General features: G+C 41.0%; 1 protein-coding gene across 2 annotated transcripts in view; it reads right to left on the minus strand.

Annotated features, from left to right (window-relative positions):
• BTBD1 (BTB domain containing 1) overlaps positions 1 to 13,874 on the minus strand; it is a 208,945-nt gene that overhangs the window by 138,291 nt on the left and 56,780 nt on the right. For both annotated transcript variants that reach the window (XM_069222562.1, XM_069222563.1), the window contains exons 3-5: positions 9,047 to 9,152; positions 5,836 to 6,033; positions 3,805 to 3,997 (exon numbers count right to left, since the gene is read on the minus strand). In XM_069222562.1, coding sequence (XP_069078663.1) covers positions 3,805 to 3,997; positions 5,836 to 6,033; positions 9,047 to 9,152 — 497 coding nt within the window. The remainder of the gene's footprint in view (positions 1 to 3,804; positions 3,998 to 5,835; positions 6,034 to 9,046; positions 9,153 to 13,874) is intronic.

Consider the following 13,874-nt stretch of genomic DNA (forward strand, 5'->3'; position numbering starts at 1 on the left):
TTTTGGAACTAATTCTATTGCGTCTTTTTGCAGTAATGCTTGAACTTCTAGTCCTAGAAGGTCTATATGCTGTTTTGACATATTGTGTGTTTTCGGTGGGACGTTTGAAGGGAGTTGGAGAAATTCTATGCAATAACCATGTTGGATAATTGCTAAGACCCAAGTGTCTGTTGTTATTTCCTCCCATGATTTGTGGAACTGGCTTAGTCTCCCCCCCCACTGGTGTTGTGTGAAGGGGTTGTGTGACTTGTGAGTCACTGTTTATTTGGAGGGGTTTTGGGACCTTGAAACTTTCCCCGGTTTCTTGGGAATTGGCCCCCTCTGTATTGGCCTCGAAAGCCACCCCTTTGATATTGTCCCTGGTAGGTAGGTGGTCTTGTTTGTGAGGTGCTGGCTTCTGTGGCTTGACCTCGAAACCCTCCTCTGAAAGTTGTTTTGCGAAATGTGCCAAATGTGCCTCTGCCCTGCGGGGAATAGAGTGCGCCCATGGCTTTGGCTGTGTCAGTGTCCTTCTTTAATTTTTCAATTGCAGTGTCCACTTCTGGGCCAAACAATTGCTGTTCATTGAACGGCATGTTGAGCACTGCCTGTTGTATCTCAGGTTTGAAGCCAGATGTGCGCAGCCATGCGTGCCTCCTTATTGTCACAGCAGTATTTATTGTTCTTGCAGCTGTATCTGCTGCATCCATAGAAGAACGTATTTGGTTGTTGGAGATATTTTGCCCCTCTTCAACCACTTGTTTCGCTCGTTTCTGGAATTCTTTGGGGAGGTGCTCGATGAGATGCTGCATCTCGTCCCAATGGGCCCTGTCGTATCGCGCTAGGAGTGCTTGCGAGTTGGCGATGTGCCACTGATTTGCAGCTTGTGCTGCAACCCTTTTCCCAGCTGCATCAAACTTGCGGCTCTCCTTGTCCGGAGGTGGTGCGTCGCCTGATGTCTGCGAGTTGGCTCTTTTACGAGCTGCTCCTACGACTACTGAATCTGGTGTCAGTTGTGATGTAATAAAAGCAGGGTCTGTGGGCGGTGCCTTGTATTTTTTCTCCACCCTTGGAGTTATTGCTCTGCTTTTAACAGGCTCCTTGAAAATCTGTTTAGCGTGCCTTAGCATTTCCGGGAGCATGGGAAGGCTTTGTTAATGGCTGTGGGTGGAGGACAGGGTGTTAAAGAGGAAGTCATCCTCAATAGGCTCCGAATGTAGAGATACATTATGAAATTCGGCTGCCCTAGCTACCACCTGTGCATGTGCTGTACTGTCCTCAGGTGGTGAGGGTTTAGTTGGGTACGACTCTGGACTATTGTCCGATACTGGAGCATCATAGAGGTCCCATGCTGCCTGATCATCCTGGCTCATGGTGGTATGAGCTGGTGAGTGTGGTGGAGTCTGTGTCGGTGATACATGAGTTGACTGTGGTGGAGAGGGTGGTGTAGTTGCCCTCTTTACCACCTTTGCTTGTGGTGGCTTGTCTTGTTGCTGGAAGTCAAGTTTCCTTTTCCTTCTGATTGGGGGAAGAGTGCTGATTTTCCCTGTACCCCTTTGGATAAAGATCCGCTGTTGCGTGTGATCTACCTCTGTAGTTTGTAATTCCTCCTCAAATCTGTGTCTTTTTAGTTGGGAGGACAGTGATTGTTCCTCTGAGTAGGAACTGGTTTTTGGTTCGGTTGCCGGGTGTTTTGGCACCGAAACCGTGTCTTTAGTTGTTTTCGGCTCCGACGAGATCTTTCTCTGTTTCGGTGTCTTGGCCTCTCGGTGCCGACCATCTTCGGTGCCGCTATCTCTGTGTCGAGCAGCTTCGGTGCCGCTATCTCTGTGTCTGTGTCGAGTAGCTTCGGTGTCGAGCCTTTTCTGCACCACTCTCTCTGTCCCGAGAGTGTTGCGTGCCTGTGTCTCGACCTGAGTCGGACGACTTCGGCACCAGCTCGCCCTTTTTCGGTGCCGATGGACGGTCACCTACTTTATGGGTTATGCCATGGCCTGTTGGCAGTGGCGTCCCCTGGGCTTTGTCTGTTTTCTCATGTGATCTTTCTTTCGACGTCTTACTCACGGTTGGTTGCTCGTCGACGTCGAATTCTTCGGAATCCGAATCGCGGATGGAGAAAGTTTCTTCTTCTTCCTCCTCCTCGAACCCTTGTTGTCCTGTCGGCGTGGAAGCCATCTGCAACCTCCTGGCTCTTCGGTCCCTGAGCGTTTTTCTCGACCGAAACGCGCGACTGGCCTCACACGACTCTTCCTTGTGCTCGGGGGACAGGCACAAGTTACAGACCAAATGTTGGTCTGTATAAGGATATTTACTGTGGCATTTAGGACAGAATCGGAACGGGGTCCGTTCCATCAGTCTCGATGTTGCACGCGGTCGGGCCGACCAGGCCCCGACGGGGGATCGAAAATACCCCGAAGGGTCACCGGAGCTCTTTAAGGCTCGGTGTCGATTTGCCCTAACTATCCCGATACCGAACGAAACAATACCGACGAATTTTCCGTTGATTCTGACTAACTTTCCGACCCGAAACACGGAGCGAAAAGGAACACGTCCGAACCCGATGGCGGAAAAAAAACAATCTAAGATGGAGTCGACGCCCATGCGCAATGGAACCGAAGTGGGAGGAGTCCCTCGGTCTCGTGACTCGAAAAGACTTCTTCGAAGAAAAACAACTTGTAACACTCCGACCCAACACCAGACGGCGGACTATGCACAGCATGTGTTTCTGCAGCTACACATGCCACCGAACACAGTATTACTCATTTTGTGTATGATTTCTGAAGTTTGGGGTTCTATTTTCCTCAATGTGATGGATCTGCTGTTTTTGGAGAGTTTCCCCAAGAATTACATATTGTCACTTAGTGCTTGCCCAGTCATATTTATTGGCTTTGTTTGTGTTGAGTTTATAGAGCACAGTTAATTAACTGGCTCAGTTGAGATATTGCTATGGATTTTTAGGGAGCAGAAGGGTGTCATTATCAATCCATATGATTTTAATTGATTATGTATTTCTATGTGATGGCATATGTGCATATTTGATGCGATTTATATCAACATAATATTTTTTTGAATGTAAAGTATTAGTAAATTTCAATGGGGAAGTGTCTACAGGACTTTGGGCCTCATTATGAGTTTGGCGGTTGGACCGCCGGACTGCCATAGTGGCTATCTTTCAAATGGTGTCAGGCCGACGGTCCCAAGACTGCCAAATTACAAGTTTCCCACGAGGCTGGCATGACTGGTGGGAGGAGGCAGACGGCAGTATAATGGAGCTACTACCTATCATGCTTCCCGACCTGTCAGCACGACGGACGCACAGCCCATGCACCACGTTGTACACGGGACATAGTATGTCCCCAAGCCACACCCTCCATGGGGCCATACCCCCTGACACTCACCATTTTGAGCCCCTTACCTGCCTGACCGCCAAGCTTTCCACAGCGGTGGGAACGCCATTGAGAGCGTGATGGGCCTGCGGGTCATAATGGCCATGGTGGTCACAATGCCGGGATCTCAAACACTGGCCAACGCAGTCAGGACTGCTGCGGTCCCCACCACACTGACTATGGCCGTGCCGGCGGTCCACTGGGGGTCTTCTGACGGTCTGACTGCCAAACTTGTAATCCAGCGGTCCGACCACCAAAGTTGTGGCTGTCAGACCGCTACCCTGGCAGTCCACAGACCATCAAACTCATGAAGAGGCCCTATGTGTGGATATAGTACATAAGTAAACTCATACTTGCAAACTCAAGGTCAAAATACCAAATATATGTGCAATTGTGGTCTCTTTTCTGATTGACAGTATGCAGCACAGTAGCCAAGTACCTGATTCGGTCGCTCGTTCCACTGTAACCCCAGCGACTCTCCACTTGCTGGAATCTGTTAATGCTGCATTCTTTTCCTCTCAGACAGCACCGAGGCCGGTCAATGTATTCAACACGAGGTTTAGGATTTACTGTAAAATGTAGAAAGAGATTTACCACTTCCCGATCTGATAAAATTCCAGACTGAGCAGGACCTGCCACGACAGAGAGAAAGGCAAGTTTCTGTGAAAGTGATGTGCGTGCAAAGGATTTATGGAGCAATCATTAAGAAAAGCAATTGTATTAAATAAACATGTAGGTAAAATTTATTTTTCAATAACCTTTTATCCCCCAAAGAAAACTATTGCGAAAAGATACAAAAATATTCCATGTTCTGCAGGGTCCAAAGTTATCACATCAACTTTGCTCATAGAATCATGAATCACCAGCTATGAATGGCCATTATATTTAATACACATACAATGATTTTTGTTTAGTGAAGGCATAATGAACATCTAGCTAGCTAACCAACGGGAGGGTAAGATATTGTAGCCAAAATAAATATGCCACATTATACAGAAGTGCACCTGTACTAAAATCAAGGATGAATTAAAGAAGCTGGCAAGTCAAACAACTTCTAAAATTAACAGTGGCCCTAGGCATCTGTATCTATCAGAGACGCCCCACTGAACCAAGCACTAAGTGACAAATGTGGCTTGAAAAAGTACTAAAATGACCATTACACACAAACTAATCTCTATGATTCATTAGTTGCTGGAGGATCTTGAGACTATTTTAAATCTGTCCTCTTCAAAATATGCTGTGTTACCTACCTTAATTTGTCATTTACAATATAACAAATAACAGAAGTAGTGAAATGGCAGTTAGTTGATCACCTGATAATACTGGATAAAGTACAAAATAACATGACTGGGCATGCAGGAGTATGATGAGAGGAGACAGGGTTCACTCCACTGTCCATCTACTGGCTGTATGTGGGGCTTGCAAAAAATATCTCATCTGGTTTGGATCAAGAGGATTGAGGTCTGTTTTTAATTAAGGATACAACTACGGTGAGGCAGTATAAATTAGCAAATGGAGTTTCCAGGTGTGTAATGTAGCTTGCAAAGTTAGTGCACATATTCCCATCGGTCATAAATGAATGTCTGCATTTGATACAAGGGATGACTGGTGACAAGTAATAAAAAAAACACTAAATAGCACAACTGTGCTGAAATACCGTTCAGTATGGAGAATTTACTTTTTTTTGGAGGGGGCACGTAAAGATAGTATAAATGAACCTGTGTGGAAAAAGAGGACAGATAACACAGGATTTGGTATTCGTCAGGTCTTTATTTGTTCTATAGATAATGAGATGTGAGCAAGTAGAAAGCATACTAGATTGAGTTGTCAGAAATATGTGAATACGTTCAATATTAAAACAAAATCCTCTAAATACCTTGTGTTTTGTGGCACTCCAAACACAATAATTACCATTTCCAAGACACAGATAAATATTCAACATGGCCAAAGTCTGGCAGGGTTCTAGGGTCCAATCTTTTTTATTGGAGGCAGAAGCTATTTTACAAGGATTGTATACAACTACAGTGTCCGGTGTTTTCTAAAAGACATTTGATTGGTTGAACTCTCAGTGAGGACTCATAAGTATGCCACCCCATAAAAGGATCTACCTCTCCGTTAGTTAGCTTTTGGACAACTTTTATAAACTTCCTAGATCTGAGGCTTAACGAAGGAATCATTTTGTAGATAGTGTGGCCTCAGCATCTTCCTGATCATGTTTAATAATTAGGAAGTTTGTCCCACTGACTTTTATTTTATTTTGTCAAGGGTTTCTGGTGCCAACTACCTTGCTCCATTAAGAAAAATAAACTTTTTCTCCAAAGTAGAATCTCATAAAAATGTTCCCAGACACACACAGTCAACAGTGCTGAAAGAATTTGGGTATTTCTTGCATACATCTAGAACTGACGAGTGACATACACACACACACACACACACACACACACACACAGAAATATATTTATTAACATACCAGCTGCAAACTCCTCAATGGTCATTAGAGGAAAACGGATTAAGGAAACAGCTTTCCCCAGCACCTTCTGTTTGTTGTCAACAGTTACAATGAGTTGCTGTCTTTGGCACTCTGCTTCAGCCCATCGAACAACAGCTCCAAAGAGACGGCTTTCTCGAATGCTAAGTGTATCTCTTTCCAGAACTGCACAGAGTGTGTCTAAATAATACCAGAGGAAAATATATTACCACAGGAGTCTTGTTTTTTCAACACATGTACAAAACAACATGTAATTCCATATTTAGTCCTTTTGAAAATGGATCAGGTATTTATGTTTTTGACTGAACCGGTTCAATACTGCGTGTACTGTACTACCTTTTTCATGATAAGAATATTTTGTGAAGACTTGGGACAACTTTAAAATGCAAATTTACTTATAAATGTGTTCACAACAGGTACCTCAGAGAGAGGACATTTTCAATGGGAACATGTTTCAGATACTCCTTTAATACTTTTTTAAATCAAATTAAATAATAAATGGCTTTAAATTAATATACACCACTTGAGTCAGTGGGAAAACTATATACAGATTTCCAGCATCTTGGAGGGTCAAATAGCTCTGGGTTGTTACTTTAATAAACCCATACATACCCACATTGTGCCTTATATATAAAACACTGTTCCTATTCTATCATTACATGCATAATGCTAGGGTTTATACCATTAAAAAAAGGTTTGTTCAATATTGTTTATTAACATCATAAACTCCTTTTGTCAACAGCAGACAAGTAGAGAATATGAAATGAAATACATTCCTCCTTCATGGAGCTCTGATGTGCGTTTGACTTCACAGTAAAAGGACTTGGTACCTTAGCCAGTATGACATTTTTTAATACTGGCTCAAGTCTACTGTGCAGCCAAGAAGACTTTATGCAACATCCAATATGTTAGGAGGTACAAGTCACTCTTTTCATAGTCAGTATGCAGGCTATTGCTCAATTTGACCGAGTGTACTTAAGCACGGATAAGTCTACCAACATAAACATATGAAATAACATTTATGAAACTTCATAGGAAATTTATCAGCAATTTAAATCATGTATGATAAATGTAAAATTGAAATGAAATACCACATTATAATCTTGCTATGCTACGATAATGAAGATAATAAATCAGCATTGGTGCATATTTTCTCTTCAAACACAATATGAGTGATTGTAGAAAATTTCTAAGATGTATTTAATAGAACATTCAGGTAAGAGTAGTTTCATAATATAACAAAAGCACCCCTTGGTAAATGTGAAATGTTTTGTCATATTGTATCATAAGTCAAATATAAAGATTGTTTTGTATTGTAGTATTCTTTAAACCTGAGTCTGTGAAAATCAATAACCTTATTGGGAGAAAAAAAACATGGAAATAAATAGTAGTTTGTTTCTCTAGAATCTTAACTGTTGATCCATGCTATTACCGAAAGTGGAATGCATGATATATGCTTTAACCTGTGAAACTAAGTATCATTGAGAGAGCAAGACCTTTTGTTTCAGGACATAAAGAGAGCAAGGTCTCTCTTGGCCAATATGGCTAGGTGGCAGAGTGGATGGCAAAGCTTTGTACCAAGTAGTAGAGGGTAAAAGGTGCAGTGATGGGATCTGGACATGCATTACAAAGTGAGAACCATATCAATTCAATTTTATTAAATTGTATCAGCAACAAGCCTTACAATAATATAAAAAGTACACATCATAAAAGACTACAAATTCATAATAGCCCCATAGTCACAATTTAAAACAGGATTGCAACAATCACTCTGTTCATAAAAAGTCACTTATCCCCAAGCAATTAAATATAAATAATTGGTTTAAGAACGACAACCCCCCACCCCCAAACCACATCTTGGAAGAAGGGCAGCCTTTTGTCAGTACCTGTCCTCTACTCGTGGGGGGATCTGGAGGCAAAGTGCTTGTGCTCACAGTATTTTATATTGGCAGTGATAACTCGCATAGCTCAAGGGTCTTTTAGAGGGGAAAGAGGGACCCTATTGTTAGCGTGGGGCAGACCATTATTTCATCATCAGAACCATATCAGAAACAGACATTAATGGTCTGCAAGATAGCCTCTTTCCATTCACCAAAATAACAGTTTGAAGCAGACTTCCAGGAGAAAGTAACATTGACTTACCATGTCAGTGATGTGTTACTGATGGAGTATAGAGATTGTTACATACTTTTAATTTAGCTCAGGAAATGTGCAGCTATGCATATTTTGTTCAAGGCTTCCTAGAGTAATTGGATTCGCATTAGACTGATGACTCTGACTGCGGCTGAAACAAAGTTCACTGCCTCGTAAATACCCATTTGGAAAAAGTATAAACCAAGCATGTACAAGAACACCAGTGATTGGCTCAGGAGCTTCTTCTAATATACACATAGTGGGGAAAATGCTTGGGGACCACTCTCCTCATTCACACTTTCACTATAAAACAGGGTAATGAAGTACGTTTAACCAGTTCAAATCATAGCTTGGAACCTTCATCACACTTAGCATGAAGACCTCATGGATCCCAGATCCACCTTGTTACAATTACATACAGAGAAACATGAGCAAGTTTCAGTACGCTTGGCCAAAAACTAAAAACAGAGTAAAAATATAACTTTCAAGGGCCAGCTAAATCCACAAGTTCCATCCTGATTTCATACCAATGAAGTTCTGCAAGCGTGTAAATCCAACGTTGCAAGGAGTTGCTGTCCAAACCCACATCTACTGTGAACACAAAATTATTAATTATTTCTCCAAACCCTGTCTAGATTTCTACAGTATAAAGAATTACATTAGGGCTGATTAACACTAGTCCAGGAGGGTCACTCCTGTGTCAGATATTTAGGTTAAAAACTGTCTCTCTAAGTGATGGCCACTGAATATTACGTTATCTGCTTTAGATATCCAGAAAATATGACCATGATGCATCCTTTGAGGTCAACATTAGACACACCTTTACATAGTTGATTTTAAGACATATTTTCCCAACTCCTGTTCCACTGAAGACCTACTGCATATGCTCACAGGTCCAAGGTTCAGCTCAGTAGTTATTTTTTGTTTAATATTGTTAAACCAAATGAATTGCATTAAAGGAAGTCCAACATAATCAGAACACTAAAAAGAAATAACGCTGTGACACACCAGCAGCCTACTTGCAAAGCGGCAAACATTCAAACTAAAATGAGAAGCATACCTATATCAATATCAGTAAAACCTTCTGCACTGATCGCATCCAAAGTGCTTTTGTCTATTGTTTCTAGACAAAGAGTAGCCAGCTGAGGTTCATCAAAGAGTCGAGCCTAAGGATAAAGGAGAAACTTTCTTACTTGTCAATAACCATCTTGTTAACACGTTTGTAGGTTTGAGTGTACAATAAAATCCATATAAAACAATGGAAACGCATGATACACTGGAATAATATGTTTTTAACTGCTGTTGTGTCTATGCATTTCTCTGCTGAAAACGTTCCCCAATGTTTGCACAGACTAAAAACAAGGAGGGGCACTTCACATTTGTGCTTCGTGCCCATAAAATGTACATTTGGCCATTAAAGCACAATTTTTTTTTTAACAATAGAAAGGGTGTCTTTTTATAAAATTCTATTATCTCAACTATCTGTTACTATTTTCTGTAAACATTTTCCAGTTTGGGTAAAACAAACAAAAAAAACATTTTTCAAGGGAAAAGCCCCAAACTCAACATGCAACATACATTACATAAGGGGTAACATGTAACACTGTCCTATAGTGATGATTTTGGGTTTCTGGTAACATGTAAAAACCACCCAATCTGCAGTCTTATGGTTTATGATGTCACCAGAACCCCTTTATGCCAATCATATACACGGTTAACTCTATTATATTTATATACTCTCACACACACACCCAGGTATGTCAATAGGGAAGTTAAGGGATTCTCTGATGCCCATAAAGTCCATCTTAAAACAATCTTAACATTACATGGTTGTACAGTCACTCGCATATTATTTTTAAAAAAAATGTTTTATTTTACATAGTTTTAACAAGCTGCATATTTCCCCATATGGCTAAAATAAGTACTTTGGAAAACTATAAATATAAAAACGTATATTACCCACAAATCATCAAAACAAGGTTAAAATGTGCTGCAATTGCATCAGGGTAAGCAAAGCCGTTTTCACTTCTTTGAATTGTACGTCATGGTCCAATAACTACGAGGGGATGAGGGGGTCGCAGATGGAATCTATTAAGGGTGAACCACTACCAGCAAATACTTTTTCTTCTGCACCACTGGATCTTTTAAACATTCAATATTGAATGAAAACCCCCACTACAGGGCTATAATTCCAATTAATGAAAATGAAACAGTACCCAGCCCTACCTGAATCAGTTTCATAGCTTGCCACGCTTCAGGTTTAAAACTGCATTACTTACATGTGATTTGCAAATGTGTGTAGTGATATTTCAACAGCAGCCTCATAAATATCTCAGAGGACTATTCTTCAAGAACATTGGATAGGCAGTCTTCTCTCAGTGGCATTGAGAGGACTTGGGTGTGTTGCAAGTGTGATTCAGAGGACCGCTATCTACCAATGCTAAACAGAAAACCTTTCCAAAGCCATCCGGCCTGGCAAATTTATTTTATTTTAAAGTCTATTTTCACGAACTGAAGTAGCAAACTGAACGTTCATATAGGAGTCATGCAGTGTTTCAGTCCAAATCAGCCAGTTAGTGTTTAAGCAAGGTTCTACCCAATACCCTGGGTTTCCTCTCTATCTCATTGTCCACTGTAAAACATAAGCACCAATTGACTTCCAACCATCCCCAATTCTCACCATTTGTTGCAGCAATACCTTCAGGTGCTGGAACAATACCATGGGCACATTGGAAAAGGAACTGCGGGTTAACCGAAGATCTGGCTCCTGGGAAACAGGCACCTTATTATAAGCAGGGGGCGGTAAACTGCTGGGGGAGTTCGCAGACTTTTGTCCACTCTGCACTCCGACTGGAGTTCCGAAAAACAATTTCCACCAACCTCCTCATGACAGTGTTTTTGTTGCGGGTAGCTCGCCAATGTTAAGTGAAAATGGAGTGCTAGGAAGAGTTCCAGCATGATTTCTCAACATGAGCAATCCCAGCAGGTCGCTACCGCTCCTGTTGAGACAGCTGCCGCAAGAATAGAAAATCTACTCTAGCGACAGGAAGAAGAAGCACCCTCTGCAGTTGGCGATGATTTTAAAGTGCAGGACAAACTCCAGGTGCTACAAATCAGTACAATGTACCAGAATTCTGCTGCTCACATAACTCCTCAAAACCTCACAGTTTTTTTTAGGTAACTTTGCGGAGTTCCAATGAGTGAAACTCAGCGAGTTCCACCCAGGCCTAATTATTAGGCAAATAAGGAGGAAGCTTCATAATAAAGCTTCCTTCAATACAGATAACATAGTATTTAAGTTGAGCATCAATAACTGGAACATAAAGCAAATAATGCAGACTACAGTCCATAATATATGTTGCAATTGATATTTTTCCACGCCCACTCCACTGCAGAGCGACCCAGAAGCAGAAATTCCACCATTTAATGAGGAGTTTGAGCTCTATGAACTTGATCTACTTATTTGAAGAGGCAAAGCCACATAAGATAAAGCTGAAGCTGACAGCAGCTGGAGGAATGTAATAGGAAAGCCATTCTGGATTTCAGTTTCAAAATTACGAATGAGTCACATGCCAACAATTTAGGTTGGGGAGCTTGGCAGGTGAATACTTTCACAGGTGGAAAATGATCCAAAGAAAACTTAGGACTTCTTTTCAATTGCCAGAATCTTCTGGTGGAATCCTTTGAAATGGCAGAGTGAGCTGATCCATTCTGTTGAAGATGGACAATGTGCCTGCCATGTGGTACATCAACCATTGAATTGTATTAGGTCCATATCCCTATATTGTTGCCTGGAGAGTCAGACTTCGCAATGGCAAAGTACCTGCACAGGAAATGTACTTTGGTGATTAGGACCTTTGATATTTGAAGAAAGAAAAAAAAAAAAAAAAAAAAAACACTTGACCGAATATAGACTGCACTTACAAGTGTTTTATCCACTCCAGAGCTGATGGGGGCTGTGACCCAGGCATGTCTTAACATCTAGACTGCCAGATCTATAACTGGCAACCAAATCCACAAGATTTCGTGACAGATTTCTTCCTGCCTCTTCCCATTCTCCACTTCCTGCTGTCCCACTTTAGATCACCACAGGAGACAACTAATTGATTCAGTAATCTTTGCCCTCGGGGCGCGATCATGCCTGGAAGTTTCCAACATTTGATTTTCACACTTGGCCCCTTGGGCTTTAACAAGATGACCACATTTGTCAACATACTCCTATCCTCGACCACTGTGACGGACAGCACAGAAGTACAATAGTGCATAAAAAAGATAGATGACGTACCGCCAGAGCGGTGGCAGGGGATACCAGGAATGTACTGACCATCCACATCATCGTAAATCTACATGCTTTTTGCACAAAACTTATTAAACTATTTACCTATAGGCCTATTTGCCCAGCAACTCACCAAGACTTTCTTGCCAGATGTCAGAAAATTCTGTAACATATTGATTGCTTACGTACTTTTCTAATTGCACGTTTTTACATAGATTATTTTATTACTAGATAGCTGTATTTTTATTGCTGACTTTGTCCATTGTAATGGTTTTAATTAACTAAACAATAAAGTTTACAACAATACTTCCCACACAAGTGGGGAAGAGTAGACTCACAAGCACTTTCAACCGTTTTCAATGCAATGAAAAGTGGCAAATCTAGCATAGATATAAAGACCATGTTTGATATTGATGATGCCCATTTGAAGATCACAAATGTTTTCCAGTTCAGGTGGAATTTTTTTGAGTATTTTTTAATCCCTGTTTCCAGGCAAGAGATGACTCTTACAGATCCCAAAGGCCATCGTTTGGTGATGGAATATAAGATTTCAGGCCGTGGGATGAAGTCCTCTGAATTTTGAGCCAAGGTCTCAAGTGCACTGAGAAAGTCTGAGCAGTTAGAACCCATAAGAGATACAGGTTTGCCAGGAAAGGCAGACTGGTAGGTGCTTGGGGAGGTATTTGTATCTCTCAGGGGAACTGTGATAGATATCCGGAATTTAATGGATAAGCATATGGTTCTTAAAATGAGTATTTACTTCCATGCAGCTATTACCCAGCACATGTCCTGCTGGTAGGGGAATGCCCATGATTTGCAAACTGCTGAATGACACAAGATTGTCAGTTCCTCCGGAACTAAAATACTCTCAGTTGCAGAGTTCAGTGATTGTTTAATAGGTTGGATTCAACCGAGTATCTTTCCACAAAGAAGATTTTTGTAAAACTGGCAATGTTATAATGTTTGAACATTGGAAGTGCGGGGGTTGAATCTGTTAGAAAGAACGTTTACCCTAGGGATGGTCACATTTGCAATTTTTTTGTCCCCTACGCAGAACTTATTGCACAAGAAGACTACTGCTGAGGATCACTGTAATATTACTGTACCGGATTGCTTTGAGAATTTGTATGTCTGACACAGGACCTTTGCTATTTCCCGATATTTTTTCAGTCTGGAAAGTCTGCAGTTTTTATATTGAATTGACAACCTAATCACAGTAATAAAAACTGCTTTTTTAAGAAGGTGCTAACTAGAAAAAAGTTTTATATTATTTTAAAATGGGTTAAGCATGTACAAAGCATCCTTGGAATATTCTTTGATGTAGTCTGTACTGTGTTTTTATGTAAATATCAGTATTAATTATTTTTTCCATAATGATATATTTTTAAGTATTGCATGGTATACTTTACGTACTGTACATTTTTAGTACTGGTTGGTGTTTGTCTACAAAGAAAGAAGATGACTGGATGGTGTTCGAAGACTTTACTGGGTGGATTACAACTGACTGGTCAATATAAACACTTTGGTATTTATCTTCACTAAACGTTATGAATGTGTTGTTAGTAAAGAACGATGCATGCATAATACTCAGTTCTATAGCCTTAGTGGACTT

The sequence above is a fragment of the Pleurodeles waltl genome, chromosome 3_1 (assembly GCF_031143425.1).
Source record: "Pleurodeles waltl isolate 20211129_DDA chromosome 3_1, aPleWal1.hap1.20221129, whole genome shotgun sequence".
NCBI classification, from domain to species: Eukaryota; Metazoa; Chordata; class Amphibia; order Caudata; family Salamandridae; genus Pleurodeles; species Pleurodeles waltl.